At 34.2% G+C, this 27,371-nt stretch overlaps 1 protein-coding gene across 2 annotated transcripts in view; it reads right to left on the minus strand.

Moving 5' to 3' along the window:
- Window positions 1-27,371, minus strand: part of LOC118201942 (acetoacetyl-CoA synthetase-like) — a 139,627-nt gene that overhangs the window by 52,785 nt on the left and 59,471 nt on the right. The window contains exon 1 of one of the 2 annotated variants that reach the window (XM_035374098.2): window positions 3,555-3,704. The exons of the other annotated variant lie outside the window; for it this stretch is intronic. Coding sequence (XP_035229989.1) covers window positions 3,555-3,618 — 64 coding nt within the window. The 5' untranslated portion in view covers window positions 3,619-3,704. Of the gene's footprint in view, window positions 1-3,554; window positions 3,705-27,371 lie in introns of those variants that run through there. 2 annotated transcript variants of the gene reach the window in all.

Below are 27,371 nucleotides of genomic sequence, written 5' to 3' on the forward strand. Positions count from 1 at the left end.
GATAATGATGATTGTGTATTTTATGTATTTAGTTTATTATTTTGCTTTTATATGTTCACCTTCTTTTCCTTTTTTTTTTTTTTTTTTTTTTTTTTAAATTTTGCACTGGGATGACATTTAATTCCGCATAGTTCGACCTAAGGTAGATACTGTTCTCTGTGTTACTCCTTCTTTACACCTCAAATCATACATAAATAATTATAGAAGATTTTTTTTTTGGTTTATGTGATTACGGCAAAGCCTCGAGGGCAATCTGCTTTAGGTGAGGGATGCCTTCGCAGAGGGCTTTCTAAGGAAACTGGCTCGTATGCGACTTATACGGCCCACCAACGGCCTAGCGGTAAAAGCCGCTGAATACTGGTAGTTCGTTCCGGGGTTCGAGTCCCGGCAAACGGGCTGGCTGCATGGGCGTTTTCGTGGTTTTCCCCATGTGTAACGTGGATACGAGCCAGTTTCCCTTAAAAAGACCTCCACGGGGCATCCCTCCCTTTCCGTGTAGTGCCTAAAGGCGGAGCACGTAATAAATAAATAAATAAATATGCAACTTACACATGGGGGAAAACCACGAAAACGCCCATAAAGCCAGCATGTTCACGGGATTCGAACCTCGGACTGAACTATCAGTGTTTAGCGGCTTTACCGCTCGGCCGCTGGTGGGCCCTAATTATGGAAGGTGAATGTTCAGCCTACTCGATGAAATCATAGTCAATTCATATTTGATTCAACGTGATGGGTCGGTTCTTGTATTAGGCTAGCAGAAAGTTTGATAGTTAGAAGGGCAAGGATCGGTGTGAACTTCTCAGGTAGCTTGAGTGGTCCATCCTTGTTAGTGAGACGAAAACAATCCCTACGTTCATGTATTCTGTTTAAAATTTAGGGAAGCTGTTTCGTGAGGCAGGGGAAATTTAGACGAATAATTTTTGAAATTTGCAGAGTCTGGCGCTAAAAAGCAAGAAGCAGAAATACGCGACGAAGCACGGTATTTATTAGCTCAAAAGGCGTTAGCCCAGGAGGACTATTAATTTTGTTTTGACATTTTGCGTTGAAAACTTTAAATATCGGTTAACTTTTCAATGCCACCCAATATTATCGCCCTGTGTTACATTTAAAGAAATTAATTAATGAAAAAATCCGCATAAATATATATATGTTTCTCGCACTGTGAGAAAACAACGGTAATTAGAGCCATCCAATTTTGAATCATGTAATCCTCCACCGAACATGGGCATCTGGAAGCCCTAATTTGGAATTTGAAGTTTGTTTTAATATCGATTTCGTATTTTGTAACACTTCAACGAATTTTCGATTAACAAACTTAACGATTAATTTAGAAGTCAAACAACAAAAATCAGCGTTATATTTACAAATCCTGATGGTTGAAAATGTAACGCCGATTTTTTTTAATACTTGTTAGGCGTGTAATGTTGTATCTTAACGATTTTAAAGCGAGCAATGGCAAAACTGTACAGAAAAAATATATCTCCAGCGCGCGAGACTATGTATCGGAAACTATAAATATATGCTCATTTAAAAATTATATTGAGATATTGCTGTTGAATTGAATTTTATGGTTTAAGTGCAAAGAACATTTAATAAATAAAGGTAACACACAAAAGGTTAAAAAATGTTCCTTTGGGCTCAGTGTAAAATTTGAAATCTTTCAGATTTTATTTTCTTAATTTTAAAGTTCTTTAACTTCTGTTTTATATAATCTAGCGGGGGTTGGTAAGAACAATATGGGAAGCAATGTTGTCACAGTATATGAATCTGAGCAATAATCCACGCAAATATTAAATTATTACTGGTCATTCTTTGAGTAGGAAATAATTTCACGAGTCTCAGATTTTCCATATATTCTAACTTTTTTTGGATTACTCTGGTTTCCTAACATTAAAGATAACTAACAGTTTAAAATAATTATTATAAAAGGAAAAATATATAATGACTTTAATGAGTCCAGTGTGTGTCATTTCACGGATTTACCTAGTAAATTATAATAAGAAATGAAGAAATGTTTATTGTTTTAAAATCGCTTGATTTGAATAAGACATTGAATTTCAAAGAAAATCTGAGTATCTCCCGCATTGTCGAATGGCAGCTCACTGGCGCATGTATTCTAAAAACATTTTTCTTTCGTGCAGTGGCCATACATTTCTTTTAAATCGCTAAATTTGTTGACTAAATTTAAATCGCTAAATTTTCGCTAAATTTGTTGCGATTAAATCGCAAAATCGCTAAATTTGTTGACTAATTTAAGACAAACATCTTACGCTTTACTGAGCGGCAATATATTGCTTTTAAATTATAGAGTTTTCTGATTAAATTTGAATTATAAATACTCTTATGTTTTTTATTGACTGGTTGCTCTAGAATTCCCGATAGAGTGGTAAATGCTGCCATTAATTCTTTTCAGTACATCACTTTTCTTAATGAGATGACTTACACTTTTTTTCTTTTTATGATTAACTTTTGTCTTTTAACCTTACGTAAACTAATACGTAACCATATCTTTACATGCTACATAAAATTCAACAGCAAAATTTTACGCTTCGCCAAATGGCAACAAATTGACGCGTGGAAGACAAATTTACATTTATTTTACATCTGGCAGTGGGAACATATTTTTTACTCAAAAACGATTAGCCGTGGAAATTTGAAATTTTGCATATGCAGTTGCTGTAACATCTAGTTATGCACCTCCCATTTTTATTGCAATCGGAAACTACCAAATATATGTACTGTAACCTCCTTACCCAGCTTTTATTTTCGTAATCGGTTGTCTTAGTAATATAATTCAAATTGCAGAAATGTTTTAAATGACGAAAAACATTCACGCTTTTCATGTTTTGGTAATGTCAGATTAATTTTTTTTTCTACAAATAATAAAATCTAACTTTTAAATCAGTCTCTCGGTTCCTATAGTTAAATAAGGGAAAGTTTTATACTCGTTATGAAAAAATAAAATTGTAAGAAGTTTGACTCCCGAACGATAAATTTGACCGGCATGTTTGATTTTAAAATTTGCAATTTTTGATTTCATTTTCAACATGCCTCGACGAATCTTTAATTAAGTTAGAATAATTCAAGGAAATAAGTTTAAAAGAAGTGCTGCAAACGATTTGCATAATTTAATGGGCCGAGCAAAGTCATGTTTTGTCTACAGCAGATTTTGTAAATTACTGAAAGATAAATATCTTATGTTTGCCGAGTAGCATTACATACTTTTTCAACTGAGATTTTTAATAAAATGTCGAAACCAAATAAATTACTCTTTACTCAGTGGCAGCACATTTCTATTAAACTTTGGAATTTTTTTATTATATTTAAAAGACAAAAGTTTTACTCTTTAGAATTAGAATGACGATAAAAGGAAGATTAGAATGGCGAAGATTACAGTTTTCAAATTCGTATCTTTTACAAGATTGGCAAGATTCTAGGATTGGAATTTCATTCTCGATTAAAACATTCCAGTTCTCAAACATTTTCGAACAAACTTTCTATTTGGAGTATTTTAAGAAAATTAAACTATTATGAAAAAGAAATAAGTTATTTACCTTTGACATCTCCTAAACTGCCTTCAGAATAAGGTAATTTGGTTTTCGAAACTGAAACTGGCATATTGTATATTGAAATAACTACTGAATTCAGTCAAAAAGCTTACAGGCAATGTGTGGGTGCCTCGCACTTTAAATCAACTGATTACTGGAGTCTCCAACATTCGATCTTTAAAGCTTTATTCTGTTGCTTAATGTTCACTCCCCCTTCATCACGTTCTAAAGTCATTCGTTCCACTTCTTTGATCATGGCAATGACGGTATCTTACTACAAGCATTTGTAACTCATTCTTCGAAATGAAAATTCTTTTTTTTTTTTTTTTTTTTTTTTCCTTTCCTTTTGTTAAGCAGATGCTAAAAGACATTCACTCTCTGGAAATAATAAAATTTATTTTGCATTTAGATTTCAATTATGTTATGTGATTTTTACTTGCTTTCTGCGAGATATAATAAACACCTTTGGAATTACGATTCAAGTTATGTGTTTGGATTTTGAGAAGAAATTTTGCTACAAATTCGGAAAATAATATTACGAAAACTTGGTTTTTTTCGTATAAATGGCAAAGCATAAAAAGTGTAGAAAATATTATTACAGTAAACTCCGCTTAATGTGATCATATTTGTCCACCGCTATTTTTAAAACATAAACGATAATATTACCATACAAGAAATAAATGTTCTTCTAAATGGCAATAGAATTTTACGTATATAATATAAAATATCATTAGAAGCATATAAATAGGTATTATTTTCATATAATTTTAATTAGGAAGAAGAGCAAAAGTATTGTTACGACATTCACTGTGTTGCTGACGGCCGAAAGAGGACGCTGCTCGTATTCATAAAACACTAAAAATAATTAATTTCTACTTTTAAATAAACCATGTTATTCGATGAGTTTGTTTCAGAGATGTGGCAACACGCAATTATTAGCCTAAAGGGGCAATTTCACAGAAGGGCTGTTAATTTCGTTTTGGCATTTTACATCGTCCACTATGTAACGGCGTTTCACTTTTCAATTTGTTGCCACCAAATAAATATTAGAGCCCTGCACAATATTTACAGAAATTAAATAATGAATAATTTGCAGGAATGTGTGTAAGTTTTGCGCACTGTGACAAAATAACGGTATCTAGAGACATCAAATTTTGAATAACCTAGTCCTCCACTCGAATAAGGGCATCTGGAAGCCCAAATTTGGAATTTGTTTTATTATCTATTTCATATTTTGTAGAACATTAACGAGTTTCTGATTAACAAACTTAACGATTTCAAAGCGAGCAATGGCAACACTCTACGGAGGGGGAAAAATTTCTATTTAACTCCAGAGTATATTTTTAAATATTACTCTTTATTTAACTATTTAACTCCAGAGTTGCGAGACTATATCGGAAATTCTAAAGATATGCTCTTTTAAAATTATTTTGTGATATTGCTGTTTAGTTGAAATTTATGATTTAAGTACGAAGAACATGATATTTAATAAATAAATGTAACATACTAAACGTTAAAAAAAGGCTCATGTATACGGAATATCAAATAAGAAAGTTTCCAGATTTTTTAAAAAATTTTAATTATAACTTTCTTCTAAAGATGTAATGTTGTGTTTGCATTTTGTATGTTGAAGCAAAGTAAATATTTGTGTTATTTATTGTATAAAGTTTGATTTCCATTCCCCTGTATAATGAGGTGAACAAATATGTTTAGCAACTGTTTACAATGCCTTTGACGCAAGTTGATATCAGAGATCTTGATATCTATCGAGAAGAATGGAATAAGCAATACAACTTAAGGGCAACTGTCCAAAGGGATTGGATTATGTTATTTGGATTATGGCAGATTACGCTAGGATTACTTGACAAAGAGGAGAAATGCCTTCATGAAGAACTTTATAATGAAGAAGGTTTTGCAGACTTAAATTTTTTGAAAAAAAATATATATGAATCTATTCATTAGAAATCATAATAGTAAAAAATTAGCTGTTAATGTTCTATAGTTAGGAAATTGAAAATTTTACGAGATTTGGTGATTACAGGACTTTTTGGCGAATTTCAGAATACAGTTTGAAAATTTGGAATGTCGCCAAGCTGATCAGTTTACAAATCGAAAATACAGACTAATGAATGGGAAAAAATTGCTGCTAATACACAGCAACTTAAAATGAAAGATTAAATAGGGTTAATGATGGAAACTTAATCTTTGAAAATTTATATCATAATGCAAGAAATTTTTGAAATCCTTTTGATGTGGAAGATATCTCACACCGTAGTTATTTTAGCGCATGTTTACGCTGTACTTGATAATAAACACACTCATTAAAGCTTGACTCTGTAGCCCAGACAAAGTTCAGTAAATAGAGGATCAAAGCAGTAATCAGGTTTACAGCAGTTGCAATTAGAGTACGGAATCGAAATACAGACGGTGCAAAAATTAACCTTTTAACTGCCATGCCCGAAATAATCTCGGGCAGAGAGTTGGTATTCCAAAATGTCACGCCCGAATATTGCTCGGGCTAATTTTTTTTGACTGCATCATATTGTTATACCCGAATATATATCGGGAGAACTTTATTTCGGCTTCAATTTAACAGATGGCAGAACTTTACTGGAGGTTTCAAAGGATAGAGGTTAAAGTTCAAAGTACGCGGCATTTAAAAAAAAAAAATTGACTGCGAGGCAAATATTCCATTTTTGGAATAAAAAAAATTGACAATTTATTCACCCACATCATCAAAACAACTTGACAGTTAAAAGAAAGGCCACTGGCAACCGAACCAACATCTGAACACAGCACGGACTGACTACTACATGGAGTTTTGCGTGGTTTTCTTCATGGGTAATGCAAATACGAGTCGTCTTACTTAAAAAGCGGCCCACCAACTACCGAGCTGTAAAAGTTGTTGAATACTAGTAGTTTGACCTGGATTCGAGTCAGACGAAAGGGCTATCTGCATGGGCGTATTCGTGGTTTTTCCCATGTCTAACTTGGGTATGCGCCTATTTGCCTCGGAAAGTTCTCCACAAAGGCATTCTTTCCTTTGAGTAGATAGCTCTCGAGTATTTCGCCATAATGAAATATGTAAAAAAATATATCAATATACAAGGGTGTAAAGGACCTTTTATTTGACCGAAATAAAGTAAAATAGTCGGCACGATTCGTGCTCATAGAAGCCAGTGTTTATGGCTCGAATCAAATTAATGGATAAACTAAAACTAAAGAAATTAAGTATGGCCTAACGGCTTCACAGTATAATTAACGCGCAAGCTGTCTCTGACCGAAGTCGGCGTAAAAAAGCTTAATGGCAAGAATAACTCAACGCCGTAGAATACTAATCAAGAGAATCAAAGTGGTCTTCAGGCAGCCAGAACACGCTTTGTTTTTATCCTCTAGAACCTTCCTTTAAACACTTTCTACCTGATTTGAATATCGCGCGAACCAGAAATTTACATTCTGGGAGGGAAATGGAATTATAGGATAGCTATTTAATAAAAAATAACTGGTTACAAATTTAAATGACTCTTCATAATACAAAAAAATAAATTCCTTTAATTTGAATGCGAGTCATTCGATTTCTTTCCACTTTCTTTAAAAACAAAAACACTGTAGTTTTTTTACACATGTTTGGTTTTATTTTGCACATTCGAACGAGCAGTATTTACATTCTTTTAATCACATTTTTTTAAAAATATTTTGTCAGAATTTCTCGGCATTTGCCTTAAAACCCTGTGATACATGATTGAAACTTCGTTTCTTTCCTTCTTTTCTCTCTCTGATATTTTGAGTTTTTGTATAAAAAACATGGAAAATATATCATTTTCCATAATCAACAGTTCGGTTAATATGATCAAAATATGATAGAATAAAATTTTTAAAATGAAGTAAAGATACTAAATAAAAGATAAAGTCGCCAAAAGGCATTACAAAAGGCCAAAAATACATTACTGGCAAGTTACAGAGAAAAGTGACCAAATGAAGGATTAATTCGGCAAGCACCTTAATTTAGTTTTAGTTAACCATTTAAAATTAAGCATAAAGTAGCCATAGTTTGACTTAAATTTTCAACGACTCTATCGATTTTGAGGGAATCAGACACAGGTCCCTCTTCTTCAGGAGAAATAAAAACTGCCAGCAAAATTTTTTGTTCCTTAAAGAAAAGAATATTCTGCGTAGATATATTGTTCAAACTAAGGTAGCTTTCTTGTCTAATTTTGAGTTATATGAGTTATTTGAGTCTAATTTTGGCACATTTTGAGTTATACATTTTGAGTTATACACATTAATTTTGAGTTATACTAGATGTGACTCTGTAATCTTTTTTTTTTTTTTTTTAAATTTAGACTTAATAAATGTCTGCAGGGCGGACATCATACTGCAAGGGCTTGTTCCCGGTCAGTAGTCCTCCTTAGCAGTGTAAAAGTAAAAAAAAAAAAAAAAAAAAAGTTATACATTGGCAGACTCTTTTGCTATGAGATATGTTCTCCGAGTATTAGGATTAAGAGACAGAATCGGTCAAATAATTTCCAGAAATATTATGAACCAGAAAGCGGAATCTTAGGTATTATCCCGACGAACGTTAGCGGAAATTTCGGCAACGGTCACCAGTCGCTAATCGTTGTAGCAGAATTCTAAAAGACACCGTCACCCATAATTGGCGCTAAATCGTTCTGCTTGGCCGATCGACGGAATAATAGGAAAGTGCCCGTTCATAAATGAACTTTTGCATTAAAAACATTATGAGCAGGTCATACACAAACGTTTACCATTTCCTAGTGAAAATGCTTACTTAAATGTTTGCTGATTTTTCCATATTAAATTAGTTAACTTTCACTGCTGTTTCGAAGGATAATTTTTCTCATCTTTAAATGTGTCATTCGGTTAATGTTATCAAAATAGCCTAGAAAAACATTATCACCTTGTTTATTAACATTTAAAAACATTATCGCATTAAGTATTTAAGAAGCAGGAGAGATGAAAAATGAGTACTGCCCTCGCCGGGACTCGAACCACGAACCTCTTGATACGCGTCGAGCGTGCTGACCACTACACCATGAAGGCATGCTAAGAAGGCAGGAGAAATACCTTGTAACCTTATGCATAACCTATTACACCAGTTTAATACCTAATGTTCTTAGGAAAACGAAATACATTCGTTCAATTAAGTATAAGTGAAGTCCTAAAACATACTAAAACAGGACAAAGAACTTTAAAATTTATACCAAATGTTTCAGCTAAACTGATATCATCATCTTTTACTATTACAACATTTTTAACTGGACATGGTCCATTTCTAAACATTTAAATAGATTCAAACTCAAAGGTACGGACATTTGCAATTGTGGCGAAATAGTTCCGACCTATTTTTTGAATGTGAATATACAAAAGAGTACCACTTAAATAAGTTTTGGAAAGGAATGGACAGAAACATTTATTAAAACAGCCTGCTTTATGTAATAAATTTTCAGGAACAATAGGTTACCGTATCAATCTTAACAAATAATCTCAACAGTTATTTCATCAACTAATTTCTTTTTTTGGATTCTGATATTAAACAATAGCATTCATTATATATTTTAATTATTTATTCCGTATATATCAAAATTAACCTATTCAATGATCATTTAGAAAAATGACCATAATATTCGGCCTAAGATCTAAATTGGAACTATAACTGATGTTTATATCAATCAAGAAAGACTTTCTGATCAATGGACCAAGACCTCACCCAAGATCATCCGAAACATTGAACTGCTGTAACATTGATCATCTGAAACATTGAACTGCCGTAGCATGCAAATGCAAAGAAGACTGCAAATAATTTTCACTGTCATGAAAAATATTCATTTTAAAAACTCTGTAAAAAGTATCTTTTCAATAAACAATTTCCATTGGGTGGGCTTTTTCCATTAGGTATCACCTTAGGTCGGTGCAAAGTGCAAAGTATACGTGAAGAAATAAGTTATATTTTCTATTTGGGTTCGCAATTAGTTTTACGTGTTAGATTAGTTTTATGTGTTTATTGACATTCAGCGTGATTTCCTTCGATTATTTTTGATGATGATGTCAACAAAGATCAAATCATTACCAAGGTCAGCTAAAGTGATTGTTAGCCATTTCAGACAGATAAAATTAATCTGAAAAATAGAACGGTTGGCGGAAACAAATATACAAATGTTTAATTCAAATTACTTCTTTTTTCAGATAAATTCTCTAAACGAAAGTTTGAAAATGCTTATCAAATTTACGCAATTATATAAAAAAAAGGTAAAACTACTTTTGATAAATATTTGTTAGCAGTTAGTAATTTTGGAAATTAGTAATCGTACGTTATCAATTTTGTAAATTATCAATTTTAATTCATTAATTCTGCAAACAAGGTAAAGTGTGGAATTAAATTTTTGTTATTTCGAAAAGTATGTGGTTTTAATACCACCCTTAAAAATTATCAATTTTAATTCATTAATTCTGCAAACAAGGTAAAGTTTGGAATTTAATTTTTTTATTTTGAAAAGTATGTGGTTTTAATACCACCCTTAAAAAATGGTTATTTTTTTATAAACAATTTTTAGTTTTTTTCTGCTATTATTTTCAGTCATTTTCCAGAAGGACTATTAATTTCGCGTTTCGTTGTTTGACTATAAATGGCGTTTCACTTTTCAAATTGTTGCCACCTAATATTACAGCCCTATATTATATTTAAAGAAATTAAATAATGAAGAATCTGCAGTAATGTGTGTGTGTTTTTTGCACTGTGAAAGAACAGTGGTACCTAGAAATATCGAATTTTGAATAACGTAGTCCTTTACTCGAATATGGGCATCTGGAAACTAAAATTTGGAATTTGATATTTGTTTATTTATTTATTTAATTTTTAATTCGATGACGGGTACTCGCTTATTCAGCATTGGCCACTCCTAAGGTCAGAATTGGTGGCCATTTTGCTGTGGAGGCACCTAATAGGCGTTAGTTAGTGATTTGCTCGTTTTATCTGGTGCGTGAAAATTTAAGTTAGTTTAATTTTAAACTTCATTATTTTTCAATGCAAAGACAAAATGAAATGTAAGAAATATCCTCTTCTGTCAGTCATCACAACAATTCATTAAAATGATTATACTTCATAGAAATCATTCTTTCATTCATTATTTACAACGTATTATTAATTATCACTTTTCAATTCATCTTCACTATCGCTTTATATTATAACTCAACCAACGATCGAACGGATAAAGGCAGCTCAATGCTAGTATTTCGTCAAATGTCAGTTAATGGGCTGGCTGCAAAGGAGCTTTAATGAGTATCTAATAGGTGTTACGTGAATAAGAGCCAGCTTCCCTTACACAGTCTTCCACGAAATCATCCCTTCCCTTAGGAAGATAGATCTAGTAAACTTTGCCGCAGTTTAAAAAATATAAATCCCTTTATGCTGCAGTAGAAATGAGAAATGCATGAATTGACAGTGATCCATGCTTTTATTATATTGAAGGCGTGGCCATATTGCATCTTTTTTTATCCTTGAATGCGGCTCTCGTCATAAAAAAGAATAGTTCTCAGAGTACTTTTCTGCCAATAGGGTGCCTGACTCGCCGAATATATTAACCTGTTGAAATCGCGTCGTGTTACACACACGCAATGTCAAGGCTGTGAGCGATGCCGAATTTCTGCAATTCTCTGTATTTTTTTAAATATTAAAAACAGATTAATGTGCACTCGAAAGAGTTATAGAAATGTACTAATTTGACATCTCTGACAGCTTCGTCATTGGTACGACATAATTTCTCAATAAACACTAATTCCAGTTTTAAATTATATTATACGAATGCTAATTTTAAGCAAATTCAAACTCCATTTCTGGGACTTATGACCGTAAAAGCTATAAAACAGGCGATGGCATAAAAGGCAAAAACATTAGTAAGATATTTCGTTTTTGATATACCTAAAATTTTATTGAATAGCGCTGGGATTATGTTTCATTATAACATATATTCCAAGCAACAAAATTTTTCCGATACCCCAGTTTCTTTTAAAGAGTTAAAGATTAGTTTTTATCTTGATACATTAATAGGCAGTGCAAAAGATATAAATGTTATTTTTTTGCGAAACCCTAACTACGTTTTCAACTTATTTTAATTAATTTTAATATATCGAACTACAGTTTGTGCGTTGAATCTCATTTATTTTAAAGCTAGCAATAAAGACTGAATAGCTTTGCTCTTCCTATCCCTGCGTTATTCTTCACTGAAACGAAAATGTTTTTTACATCGCTATAAATTCCCTATGTGTTATTTCTTTACTACTTCCTACGCAGTAGAGAATCATATTTCAACAGAAATATCCATTTCGACCTCTTCGGAATATATTTGAGAGATTTTTTTTCCGTGACATTTTTACGTACGGACAGAGAAAAGGACATCTTTTTTCAAAACGGATTGTAAAATGGTTTTAAAATGGATCAGAAAGGGATATTTTTCGTGACATCTCTACGTAAGTATGTACCTCGCATAACTCAAAAACAATTAATTGTAGAAGATGAAATTTTGTACATGGGACTGCTATAGCATCTAGTTATGCACCTCTCTTTTTTTGTAATTTTCAGTACTAAATACACAAACACACGCACACAGACACATATATATGTATACTCCTCCTCTTACCCAGCTCGGTGAATGCTCTATTTTATTCTTCTAAGTTGGTAATGTTTTGCTTTAAATGTGACTCATTTAATAGTTTCTTATATTCCGGTTAAGGTTTTTATGCTTTTAGTTAATCTGAATGCAATAGCTATAGAATTATGAACAATTAAAAAAAGTGTAAGGGGACCTAAGCCTATCGAGTTAGCCTTTTTTTAAAATATGTAACTCTTAGTAATCTAGTGAAGTAAGTCAATTGGTGCACTAACTTCAGAGCCCAGTGGGACTAAAAGTTAACTAAATTTTGGTGCACTAAAGATTTTGTTTTTTTCCTCCGTAGACTGAAATTTCTACTTTTAAGGAAAAACTCTAATTTTTAATTCAAAAAACTTATTCTTTAATAATTTTTAATTGTATTTGGTGTTTTCGTTTTTCTGTATTTTACAATTTTTAATGAAGATGTTTGAGTTTTTATGTATTTTTACCTTGCCGCGCGGTGAGAACTGAATTGATTGAATAAGAAAAATATCTGTAAAGTAATTCGAGGAAATAAGTTTAAATGATGTGCAGCAAAAATGTGTATAATTTAAGAGACCATACAAGGAAGTCAAGTCGTGGTTTACGTGAGATTTTTCCATTTTATTCTTGTTAAAATTAATTGGTAGTTGTAATCGAAATACTTTCGGCTTAATAACAGGATTTTCATTATGTCGTACAAAAGTACGAAATTTGATTATAGTAACAAGCATACTTTCTCGAATATAGTGCAACAGCAGTAAGAACTATTTATTCATATTTTACGAAATAACTGTATTAATCATAAAATGCAACATTGTGATTAAATTATTTGAATCACTTTTTTATTTAAATTTACAATCGTTGTACTGCTTTTAAAATAAGATAAATTATGCAGTTGTGGCTGTTAAATAAATTTATTTGCTTCTCTTCTGTTTCCTTGGATTCTAACAGGTTGTTCCTACTGTACGTGAAGTTTGCCATCCCACTGCTGTATTGATTCTCCTTCCTTAATTCAGCTACTTGCAGACTGTAAATGTTAAGCGCAACTAATGACGTCATACGTTAATAAAACGAAACAGATTAGATATGAATTGTAATTTATTTGCAGAGCTGCGTTTAGCTGGTAACTTTGGTTATTAGACCGAAGGAGCAATTTGCCTAGAAGGGATAGTTATTTCGTTTTGGCCTTTTGCATCGTACTCTATAAAACGGCGTTTCACTTTTCAAATTGGTGCCACGAAATATTAGAGCCCTTCTAATATTAATATTCTTAATTGTACATTTCTATTTAAAGAAATTAAATCATGAAGGATTTGTATGAACGTTTGTATGTCTCTCGCACTAGAATTCTACTAAAAATACCAGTTTCAATTTATGGAAAATTAGATCATAATTCTAAAGAGTTTTAAACATGTTTCCTTGTTTATTTTTTTATGAAAGGTCCTACACAAGCTGTTTCTAAAGTCAATACATTTTTGGGGGATTAAAAAGAGGAATTAAATTTTCATTTGTGCATAGAATTTTTTAACATTTTCTAAATTTTGAAGTATGTGTGGCACGAAAAATAGGATATAAATATTGAGCACATATGTTTCCTGATATTGAGCACATATGTTTCCGATATTTTTCGCGTTTGCAAAACTTCTTTTACTTCGTACGAGGAAGTAAAAAGAACAAATTTTCGAGATTTCAGTTCCTCTTTCAATTGAAAGATTAATTTTGAATGAACGAGACGTCACCATGTTTACCATTTCTAGAAAATCTCTATCTGGTATCTCCCTGTATCCAATCCTATCCAGATTTATACAAAGTATCTATTGAAATCAAGAAGAATGGAAGAAAGAAATGTGCCGTTATATCGTCTGATATGGTGACTCATATATTGAATAAAATGTAGAATTTTTCTCCTCTGTCGATAACAGATACATATTCCCAATTAATAATTTTTGCTTTGTTTGTCTGATAACGGCAAAACGTGTAATGGCTATCAAACTAAAAGAAGGGATTCTTTGGAGGAAAACTTCCTGACACAAGCTGGCTCCTATCTACGTTACGCATGCAGAAAAACATGGGGAAAAAATCTGAAACCTGTCAAGTTTTATATTAAGCCCTAAACAGCGTTTTTTCCCCCGTTTTGTATGTTAACTTTATTCATTAAATATTACCAACCAACGGTACAACGAAAAACCAACGGTACCTAGAGATATCAAATTTTGAATAACGTAGTTCTTCATTCAAATATGGGCACGTGGAAGAACGAATCTAGAATTTGTTTTATTATCTATTTAATATTTTTTAAAACTTTTGTAAATGAATTTTTGATTAACAAACTCAACGATTTCAAAGCGAGCAGTGGCAACACAGTACGGGGAAAAAAAAAAATTATCTCCAGCGCGCGAGATTGTGTCTCGGAAATTCTAAATATATGCTTTTTTTAAATATTTTGTAATATTGATGTTGAATTGAATTGTAGAGCTTACGTGCGAAGAACATAATATTTAATGAATAAAGTTAACATACAAAACGGGGGAAAAAACGCTCTTTTGGGCTTAATATAAAACTTGACAGCTTTCAGATTTTTCCCCCATGTTTTTTTGCATGCGTAACGTAGATAGGAGCCAGCTTGTGTCAGGAAGTTTTCCTCCAAAGAATCCCTCCTTTTAGTTTCATAGCCTTTACACGTTTTGCCGTTATCAGACAAACAAAACAAAAATTTATTAGTTGGGAATATGTATCTGTTATCGACAGAGGGGAAAAATTCTACATTTTATTCAATATATGAGTCACCATATCAGACGATATAACGGCACATTTCTCCTTCCATTCTTCTTGATTTCAATAAAGATACTTTGTATAGATTTGGATAAGATTGGATACATAGAGATACCAGATAGAGATTTTCTAGAAATGGTAAACATGATGACGTCTCGCTCATTCAAAATTAATCTTTCAATCGAAAGAGGAACTGAAATCTCGAAAATGTGTTCTTTTTACTTCCTCGCACGAAGTAAAAAGAACACATTTTCGATATTTCACCTACTTCAAAATTTAGAAAATGTTAAAAAATTCTATGCACAAATGAAAATTTAATTATTCTTTTTAATCCCCCCCAAAATTTATTGACTTTAGAAACTGCTTCTGTAGGAACTTTCATAAAAAAATAAACAAGGAAACATGTTTAAAATTCTTTAGAATTATGGTCTAATTTTCCATAAATTGAAACTGGTATTTTTAGTAGAATTCTAGTAACTGATTCTATATGAATTATATAAGATTGTATGTAGGAGAAACTCTGTACAGATTTTTACAGGATGTTTGTACAAATCTCTGTTGAGGCCGACTAGTAAAGTCGCCGAACGCTAGTTATTCGATGTGGGCTCGATTCCAAGTGAACGAACTAGCTCGATGTGTGCTTTTGTGGTTTTTCAAGTGGATCAGTTTCCCTTAGAAAGTCCTTCCCGAAGGTATCCTTCCGCTTATACAGATAACCGTTGCGTAATTTGCAGTAATCAAAAAATCATATCTCTATAAAACGTCTACATATATCTCTATAAAATCTTTAGATGGAGAGCGGTAAAGTAGCTGAACAATGGCAAAAAATAGGGGATGAATTTTTAATACATTTCCTTATAAATAATAGTATTTAATAGGAATTGAAATATACCAATAATCAGTCTTATTCTAACTTTCGTCGACTATATTCTTTTTTATAATTACATTTATGCGTATTCGGTTGTGTATGCTATATTCGGTTGTGTTTTCTGACATCGCTTTTTTACACGTGTCATAATTCTTCCGGAACGGCAATATTTTGTCCAGTAGTTTGAACTGCATACATAACGGATTCTTCTCTTTGGGGACAGATTAAATTTTTTCTATAATGAGAAGCTTAAAGGAGTGGTGACCTCCTCAAGGACAGATTCGAACTTGGAAAGCGTCTTGCTTGATTTAACGTAGCGGTTCATATCGGAGTGCGTATCGGTTGCTGTTTTGCATGTTAATATTTTGGTAAAAATTTAAATACTGAGCAGCAATTATTATTAAACGAGATTTTAGTTTATTGCCCCCAGAACGTTTTTAGAAAAATATACTCTAGTCTTTATGCCCCTAATGGGTAGTTTTATGTATTTTTCTTACATGCTAAGCCATATTTTACTAGAAAAAAGACAGAAAAGAACCAGGTGTCGATATTTGCATATATTTGCATCCCCGAATGTTTGTACTGGAGAGCAGTGGTCTTAAAACTCAAATTGCATAGAACTTAACGCACGGATTTGAAAAAAGTTCACGGACCGAAGTATTTTTTCTTCCTTGTACGAAGTAAAAAGGAATTATTGTAATCGCGAAAAATTTCGGGTATCATATTTCAACGAAAATAACTATTTTGACCGCTATCGAATGCAATTTAACGATCTTTTTGCAGGACATCTGTACGTAAATACAGAATAAAGGACTCTTTCCTCTCAAAAAATTATAAAACTGATTTAAAATGAATTTTGAAGAGATTTTTTAGTGGTGTCTGTACGTTCGTACGTACTCGCATAACTCAAAAACGAGCAGCCTCTCAGAACGTTGAAATTTTTAACATAGGACATCTATAACATGCAGATGTGCACCTCCCATTTTGGTTGCCATCGGCCGCTCCAAAAGTATATGAATAAATGTATATAGATATCCACTCTGTTACTCGGTAGACTTCATTTTCTTTATTCTTATATGTTTGTAAATTATGTATTTTTTTGCTTTAAAAATGAGTGAATTATGTTTTTCATATCTTCTGGTTAAGGTTTTTATGCCTTAGTTAACCTGCGTTCAATAGTTGTGGAATTATCTAAAATTTAAAATTTTTTTAAGTGCGGCTAAGCCTAATTTTTGTTTAGGATAGCAGCCATATTTGTTTACATTTGAAACTTAGCAGAATAGTTATAGTTGATTTGTTGCCAGTCTAGAGAAACTAAGTCTGGCAACAATAAAATAACGTCTTATCCTATTATTGCGAATTAAATTATACTTCATTCATTTTGGAATTATCATTTAAGTTATTAGCTTGTTTTTGCGTATGAACTGTAATTTTAATTGTAAAAATTGTTTTTTTAATTGTTTTAACTGCACTTGGTGTTTTATGTTTTTCTATATATTTCAATTTTTAACAAAAATATTTAGAATTTTTATGTATTTTTGCCTTACCGCGAACGTAGAACTGAATTAATTGAATATGAAATATATCTCTAAGGAAATTCGAGGAAATAAATCTAAATGAAATTCAGCAAAAATATGCATATAATTTAATATTCATTAGAATGAAGCTACGTGGTCTCCACATCAGATTATTTTATATAAATTTAGAAATTATTCGCTTAGATTATTGAACATTTATTGTCGATTATTTATTCTTTCAGGAAAGTTTGTATTAATGTTTCAGTCACGTTGTTTACATTTTATACGCTATTTTGTCTAATATATTATCTATAATTTTTCGCATAAATAATGGTACAGTAGAGCAGCGCATATTAATTATGTATTTATATACAGTCAAAAGTCGTTAATCCGGACTCGTCGTGTAATACTTCTTTGGCGAAATGAAGCAACTCCAATGATGGAACACAGCAATAACTTTTATTTAACACTTAAAAAAAAAAAAAAAAAAAAAAAAAAAAATGGCGACATACAAACAAGAAGAGAAAACATATTCTATCATTTAAAAATAAATTACATTCTTCGTGCGAGAATCGCACGAGGCACTCGAGTCTGGTTTCAAATATTGCCATTCACAAATACCTTAATGTTCATCTATTTAAATTATTTAAACTACAAGATTTTAATATTATTTAAAGCTGTTACAACCTCTCCCCCAACGAAGAGACTTTTACCTCTGTAAATTTCGAAAGTTTATAAGCTCGGCTTGCTCAATTGCTTAGAGAGAAAAGATAACTTCTCTCATAAGTTTTCAAATTTTCAGGCCGAAAATTTTAAATTTTAAACAAACATTTTTACACCACATTTAAATAGGAAGAAAATGGACAGTGTTCAAATTAGTCTTCTTTTTTTTTCTTGACGGCGCCTAGATCTCTTCCATGGTGGACCAGTTCCTCGCCTATAATTCACAGCAAAGCCTTTCCTCAGTTCCTCTGTGCCTTTCCGATAATATTCAATTCCCATTTGCTTTAGGCAATTGTTTTCTTCGTCTATTAGTAGTGGCTTTGATAAACTGCTTGGAAAAAACTGCTTGGTTCATTAATTACCTCTATCCGCAATACTTTTGCAGAACAAGAAGTGTACTGTGCAAGTCTGCAAGGAAAAATTCAGCTGCTGCAACAGCAACTCAGCGTAAATGATAATCGTTCTTTAACAGTTCCGGCCACATCAGAAGACCTTCCAGAACAGACGGAAACAGAAGAAACCCCATTTACCGAAGTCAAAAAGAGAAAAAGAAAAGCACGAACTGCGCAACTTAACAAACAGTTATCAGACCACGTCCTCCTATTAAAAGCAAAAGAAACAGATAGAACTCCAGAACAAGTCAGAACACAACTGACTACTGAACTTAGTGCCAGGGAACTGGGCATTACTGTTGAAGAAGTGCGGCCCACACGCTCTAACGAACTTTTAATTAGGTGCAGCCACAGACAAAATATAGAAACACTCAGGAAAGCGATTGAGGAAAAGCCCTCACTCTCAGCAGCAGTCATGCTCAGAGAGCCCTCTTTCAGAAAGTCCACAATAATCGTCTTTGGTACCCCCACATCCGCAACAGCAGATGACATACGTGAAGCTTTTGCGAGCCTGGTGCCCTCAGCAAGTGAAGAACAAATACATCCAAGAAATCCTATTCGCACAACTATCGGCCACACCTGGATCGTCGACCTACAGCAGAATCTGTACGAGGATATTAAGGACCTTAGAAGAATTCTTATAGGATTCAGCTCTTGTGCTTTCAGAAAATACTTTCAAGTTGCAAGGTGTTTTAATTGTCAGCGGCTAGGACACTTGAGTCATTCTTGTAAAGCAGCGTTGGCCTGTGTAAACTGTGGACAAGCTCATAGCCAGGATAACTGCAAAGCAAAGACTCCACACTGCGTCAATTGCGCAACTCACAATAAATCCAAAGGCACTAGCTTCGACACCACACACCCGTCTAGTGCAAGACAATGTCAAGCCTACAAGGCATAACTATTCAGAATGAAATCAACGGCGCAGTGGTAGATGAACAGCAAGCTATTGCATATCCAAGTACAGTACATGGTTTTGCAATTCTTCAAAGCAACTTGCAACGCAGCCAAGCCGCAACTGTCCATGCAGCCCAGGTTATTCTAGAAAACAATGTAGATCTAGCCGCACTACAAGAGTTTCATTCCATTAACAACAGGATCACAGGATTCAGCAACTTCAAAACTTACCATTCAGTAGGCAATCGAGCAGCCATCGCCTACAATGGTCCACTCACGCCCCTGCTAATGCATAACGGAGATTACACAGTTACTGTACAACTGGAAGGGCCTTATGGTCAAATTGCCATCACCAGCGTGTATTTTCCTCCTTCGCACGACATTGTCACTGCACTCCAGGAGCTGGAACAAGTCATGATGATTCCGACTAGGAATAAGATAATCGCTGGGGACTTTAACGCTGCTAGCCCTCTATGGGGTGCGCCAGAGGAAAACAGGCGTGCTTGCCCTGTCCTTGACTTCATCACTTCTCATAACCTTGCAGTCGTCAACCCCACCGACAGCCCTCCTACATACTGGACTACCAGGGCTCAGGGGTGGCCTGATATCACTTTAGCCACCACTGGTATTCTTAATAATATTCACAATTGGAAGGTTAGCGAAACTCCCTCGTTCAGTGACCATCGCTACATTGAGTTCAGAATAGATTCGGAGCACCAATTTATAACAAAGAACAGATGGAAAACGAAGTATATAAACCTGAACAAATTTAAAGATGCACTTTCAACCCATATTGAAAGTCTCGTGGCACAATGTAACAATTGCAACAGTAGTAAAGACATCGACGCCATGCATGAAGATCTTATGCAAACACTGCTCTCAGTGTGCGAAAAAGTCTTGAAAAGGAAACATTACGCAGCCCCGAAATGCACTCCTTGGTGGAGCACCACGCTGACTGCTGAACGCAGCAAAGTCCGTGCCCTAAGGCGCAAAATGCAAGCATGCAAGGATCCCTTAGAAAGAGAGACACACTCGCTAATTTTTCGAAAGCACAGAGCTGCTTACAAAAGACAGATTGCAAAAGCGAAGTTTTCATCCTGGGAAGAGTACTGTACCAACACTGCGAATAAGTTCGGAACTGTCTTCCGTATTGCACATGACAAGATGTTTACACCTACTAATCTTACTGCCACAATAAGCCACGGAGCAGCAACTAGCACAGAAGTAGTTGCGCACATTCTGGACAATATCTTTAGACCTGATAACGCAGACACAGATAATCCCGCACAAAGAAATATCAGAGCCAGCGTTGAGCAATATTACAATACCAAGAAAACAGATTTTGAACCACTGCCTAACGCCAAAGAAATAAGCGACATTGTTAAAGCGTTAAACACCAATAAAGCACCAGGTCCTGATGGGATAGATAATGGCATTCTGCAAACCATTAACGTATGCATCCGGAGTTACTGCATGCCTACATCACTGCATGTTGGCGCAACAGATATTTCCCAACCGGCACGAAACTTGGTGAGGTGGTGCTCTTCCTCAAAGCGAAAAAAGACCCTAATGTACCAACGTCTTACCGGCCTATTTGCCTTCTTCCTGCCTTGGGTAAAGTACTAGAAAGAGTCGTCCTTCAAAGACTTAAACACTATATCCTATCTGGACAAAGCATAAATGACAAACAATACGGCTTCATTCCTGGCAGATCGGTGGATCACGCGCTGCAGCACCTACGAAAATTAATAGCAAATAACAGAATAAATAACCAACATAGTCTCATTATCTCTGTGGATATACAGGGCGCTTTCGACTCGTTGTGGTGGCCCGATTTACTGAAGAGATTACAGGACATGGGTAGCCCTAAGATTCTCTTTGACCTTATTTACAGCTACCTAAGTGATCGCCGCTTACAAGCCACTACGGACGCAGGAGTACACTCACGTTCCATCAATAGAGGCTGTCCTCAAGGATCCTGTCTGGGTCCACTGCTCTGGAATCTTGTAGCGGACACAGCGCTGACCCTCTTTAACACAGATCCTCACACGGAAATACTGGCTTATGCCGATGACCTTTTGCTGGTAACCAAAGGGCACAGCCGCAACGCATATGAGACTAGGGCACAACAAGCAATGGACAAGATGGCCAAATGGGCCAATGACCATAAGTTAACTATTGCCAACTCAAAAACCCAACGTATGCTTATCTGTCCAGGTAAGCGCCATCGAAGAACCCCGTGCATCAACCTTCATGGGAAAAATATTAAAATAGTCAGAAACTTGAGGTACCTTGGAGTTATAATTGACGACACATTGACTTGGATGCCACATTTAAAGGAGGTCAAGGCACGACTTCACAGGATATTTCATTCCATGCTTAGAACAGCAGCACCAACATGGGGAGTTTCTTCGAGGATGCTTAAGACGTGGTACTCTGTAGTTGCTGAACGTATTGCACTACATGGAGCCTCCATGTGGGGCATAACGATCACTACTAAAATGGAGAATCTGCTACGCTCAGCACAAAGACCATTCCTCCTGAGCATTACCCGAGGATATAAAACCTCGCCCACTAATGCTCTAAACGTGATTTCAGGACTACCGCCTCTGCATCTCTTAGCTCAGCGCGAGAGTGCAATAGTGCGAGTGCTCCGACTCAAAGAGACAATAAGTTTATGGGATAGGACTTATGTTTACACCGACTATGAGCAAAGCATTCCCGAGCCACCTTGCCACCCGGCCGAATTCAATATCTCGATTAACTGCAGGTCACCAACGTGGTTCAACACCACTGCAATCTACACCGATGGTTCCAAAGGAGAATGTGGCACCGGTAGCGGATACTGTGTTCTACTTGGGAACCAGATCTTAAAGACCTGGGAAAGAAAGCTTAAGCACCACAACTCAGTTTTTCAGGCTGAACTGATTGCATTAAAAGCTGCACTTGTCTACGCACTGGAAAATAACTATTCCAGTATATATTCAGACTCAGCCTCTAGCCTCCAGGCAATCCAAGGCAAATGTAGTAAAAATCCACTCGTCAGGGCCATACAAAAACTCTTACTAAGAACACCTAAATACTATAGGCCTGAACTCCAGTGGGTACCTGCCCACACTGGAATACTGGGTAATGAAATTGCAGATGCAATAGCCAAAAGAGCAGCAACTGACCCCCACGTTTGCACACTTGACGTGCCTCTCCCGGGTTCGTTCTTAAAAGCTGAGCTCGAGAGAGAATTACTCAAACGTTGGCAACATCTGTGGGAGACAGAAACCACCGGCAGAAGAGTTTACAGATTTTTTCCAAAAGTCTGCCGGCTTCTAAAATCTGGCTCGTCTCACTTCACTCAGTATCTAACAGGACATGGACGCGAAAACGAGCATTGCTCATCCGGGATGGTAGGAGATCCGGACCACTATCTGTTCGCTTGCAGAGAGACCGCTAAATATCATCTTAGGCAACCAGTAGCAAACCACATCCATGCATGGGTCGAAGCTACTTCAAAAAATCGCAATGCATTGAAACGCATATGCGATTGCATAAACATTGCACGCATAATCTCAGACAGGCTGGAGTAATTCTCAGCCACCATCCTCGTCACCAGCACAGCCCCTGTATGCTCTGTACCTGTAGCGAATTAATTTTATCTTAAGTTAGCTTATTCGGCTTTTCTTATTCCCTGTATATATTTATCTTCTTGAACTGTAAACCTTGAATTATAAACCTTAAACTATGTATTTTGCCTTATTTTATGTATTGTTTCTACTGTTTTGCCTTTTTTTTATTTTATGCATTGCTTTACTTTCTAGTATTTTACTTCTTATTACTTTTAGTATTTGTAACCACCTATCCATTACTCTGTAAATATGTAACTGGAATTGCTCTTCACGCCCGCAATGCACCCTTCTTCCATCATGCGCTATCGTCTTCGTCCAGCATTTGTTTGCACTGCCCCCAGCAGTCGTCTTGAGCACAATATGTATTTATAAGTGTGTCTTTTGTTCAAGTTATTTCCGTCAGCGGGGCTACCTGGCCGATATGCTAACTACCCAGTGGACCGGCTGCCTCGCTGTCGGTGGAAAGAAAGAAAGTGGCTTTGATATTAAATCGAAAGACGAAAGATGATGATAACGCTGCGTTGCAAAATGATTCTCGATATTAATTTTTTTATCGTTTTTCAAATTTTCGTGAAAATCTTCTATGTTTAATTCCGGTGATTTAACTTCTTCTTCAAAGATATCTCTGGATGCTTTATTTTCTTCCTTCATCGGTTTCAAGATCTACTCTTCAGCTGTTTTTCTTTTCCTTTCAGCTCTAGTAAAAACGGCATTAAAATAGTATCGCTAAGTTTACGTTCAAGTGATGAACTAATAAAATAAGGCAATTCAATATTAACAGGAAGTTATGTTCAGTGATGAACTAATAAAATAAAGTTATTCAATATCAACAGGAAGTTACGTTCAGTGATGAACTAATAAAATAAAGCAATTCAATATCAACAGGAAGTTACGTTCAGTGATGAACTAATAAAATAAGGCAATTTAATATCAACAGGAAGTAATAATCTGGTATCACTAATATTACGTTCAGTGATGAACTAATAAAATAAAAATACGCACGATTATTCGATCTCGGTCGGTGCCTCCAAAATAATTATGACTGTGATACTTCTTTGGCGAAATGAAGCAACTCCAATGATGGAACACAGCAATAACTTTTATTTAACACTCAAAAAAATGGCGACATACAAACAAGAAGAGAAAACATATTCTATCATTTAAAAATAAATTACATTCTTCGTGCGAGAATCGCACGAGGCACTCGAGTCTGGTTTCAAATATTGCCATTCACAAATACCTTAATGTTCATCTATTTAAAATTATTTAAAGCTGTTACAGTCGGGACTTCGGCGATTCCGGATTATCGATTTTTCCGGATTATAGATCATCAGTTTAAATCTCGTAAGATGGCATGCAGGAATTCTAAAATTAAAAATATGAAACCGTAATTTATGAAATAAAGAACAATTATGATCTAAAGGGTATCAAAATTTACAAAAAAAAAAAAAAAAAAAAAAAAAAAACCCTTAATATTTATTTGTTTACTTTATTAAACTTTTTTCAATGTAAGTTGTTTAAGTTGCTTCGTTTTCTGTGATAATACTTTCTCTTTAATTCTATAAACAGACATAATTTCTTGTTCAGTTACAAAGTTCCGCTGTTCAAGTCCCGTAATTACTGTGCCGAGAATACCGACTTACTTGTCAATCGAAATGTTTTCGTTTTCAATAACCTCTGGGTCACTTTCTTCACTATCGGAAGCGAATTATAATGACGAGGAACTTGATTTAAATCATATCAAAGACGGAGTACATCGAGATGAAATACTACACTTAGTAAGGAACTATAAGCCAAATAAAATAAAAACATCTGCCCTGAAGATAATGATAGTGCTGACAGATCAACTTCCAATCAGCGGCGTGAAATTGATAAAAAGATTTCGGATTTCAAAACATACTTTCGCTTTGTAGATACAAATTACATATTAGTAAATATATATCGGAAATTCTATTTGACATAATCGAAAGTTCAAGCTTACTTTTATGAAATTGCTCTAACAGTCTGCAAAAAATAATAAGCCGGATCCAATTCGAAGATTAAGGAACAACGCAATCTGCAACATTAACTGAATTAAATAATTTTAGCTTAGCTTATACCTCCGTTACACATTAAACGCGCATGCGCACAAACATATTCGCAGCCGTAAAGGTCTTACGCGCTCTCGTAGACGCCTGTGCGCATGCGTGAACGCGACGCATGCGCAGAAAGTTTGTAGCTTTGAGGTCCGGATCATTCCGGATTATCGGTGTTCGAATTAACGACTTTTGACTGTATTCCACCTTTACGAAGGAATCGAGGAGGATTGCTGTATTTAGTCAACCGCTAATAAAAATGCACAATTGTGTACCTACTTGCGGCGCACAACCTATTCAAATCAAGATATGTCTTTGAAGTAGCGCATGCGCATTAGATAAGTGGCGCTGAATTGTCTGTGAAAAACTGTTTCCTTTTTATTTGTTTAATTTCTTTTATGCATCGTTTTAGATTTAATATAGTATTTGAATAGAACTTGTGGTAATTCTTCAGATGATATAATTTTTGTGCACTCCAAGTTATAAAATGAATGAGATGTAACGCTGTTAAGTGATGCTAGCGCCGAAGTATTGCTATGGTAAATAAATATAGTGAACTTTAAAGAGTGCATTTATTCTATCGTTATTTATGCGCTATCGACGAAGTAGATTTAATTCAAAATTCGTTAACTGTTAATTTATTTCATGGTTTATTGCTTCTGTTTTAATAACAATTAAAAATTTCTTCATTGATAATATGTACAAAAATACCGAAAATAAAAACAATAAATATTTTTGGAATACAATGAGCTTTTAAATTAAATGATAATTATAATGATAATGACATTTATTGCATGAAAAGGAGAAAAATAATAAACTAATAGTTTGATAAAAGAAAAGGTTAGAGAATATTCATCTACAATTTTATACCGCGAATGATAAATGCGTGGAATGCCTAAATTCCAGAATCTGTCAGTTTAACTGCAGTGTCAGATGTATAAGACATTACCTTTTAAAATTTTCTGTTCACTTAATAGCATTGTCAAATGTAGAAGTCATTAACTTTTTTAATTTATAATGAGCGCTTCCCGCTTTCATCATTCGTGATATAAAATTCTAAGTGAATTTAGTTAGTAGAATTATTTAATCTATTATTTCTATTAAAGTATGCAGAATCTGTTAGCATATTTTTTAGACCATTTTGTTTTGCTGTAAAAAAAAAAAAAAATATGACATGTACACCACATGACTTCCTTGTACGAAGTATTAAATTATACGCATTTTTCTTGCATTTTATTTAAACTTATTGAATTAAAATTATTTCGTCGATAGCGCATAAACCACAATAGAATAAATGCATTCTTTAAAATTCGGTATATTTGTTTACCATAGCGACACTCTGGCGATAGGTTCACTTAACAACGTAACATTTCATTCATTTTTTAACTCAGGATGCAAAAATTTTATATCATCTTAAAAATTATCTAATCGTTGCCACATGTTCTATTCAAATACTATAATAAATGTAAAACGATGTATAAAAGAAATTAAGCAAACAACAAACAATAACACCAAAAAAGAAACAATTTTTGACGGACGATTCAGTATTTATCATTCAATTAATTCAGTTTTCACTTCGCGACAAGGTAAAAATACATAAAAACTCAAAATATCTTTTTTGAAAATTATGAAGTAAATCCTAAACACTTATTTTCTCGAATAAATTCCAGAATGGATTAAGCATGATTTAATTCGAAATAATAAAAGAAGGCGTTATCTTTGTTATTGCAAAGCTTATTTTTTCTAGATTGGCAACAAATCTGCTATTCTGCTGTTTCAAATGTAAACAAACATGGCTGCCATAACGAAAATAATAAGGCTTAGCGGCACTTCAGCAACTTTTAAATTGTTGATAATTAGAAAAATATATATTGCATGCAGATTTACGAAAGGCATAAAAACTTTAACCGGAAGATAAGAACAACATAATTCAATCATTTTTAAAGCAAAAAATGCACACTTTCCAAACATAATAATAAAGAAACTGAGATCACTGAGCCGAGTAACAGAGTGGATATATATACATATATTTATATACCTTTGGTGCGGCAGATTCAACAAAAATACGAGGTGCATATCTACATGTTATAGCACTCCTATATACAAAATTTTAACGTTCTGAGGCTACTCGTTTTTGAGTTATGCCAGATACGTTCGTACGTATGTACATACGTACGCACAGATGCCACGAAAAATTCTCTTCAGAATTCATTTTAAATCAGTTTTATATATTTTTTTTTTGGGGGCGAGGAAGATAGTTGGGTAATCTCCGCACCCTACCTCACGCGCTTCATTAACGGGTCATGGACCTTTC

Source organism: Stegodyphus dumicola, chromosome 7, assembly GCF_044657685.1.
Source record: "Stegodyphus dumicola isolate Sdum_Otavi_A_Nest chromosome 7, ASM4465768v1".
Classification (NCBI taxonomy): Eukaryota; Metazoa; Arthropoda; class Arachnida; order Araneae; family Eresidae; genus Stegodyphus; species Stegodyphus dumicola.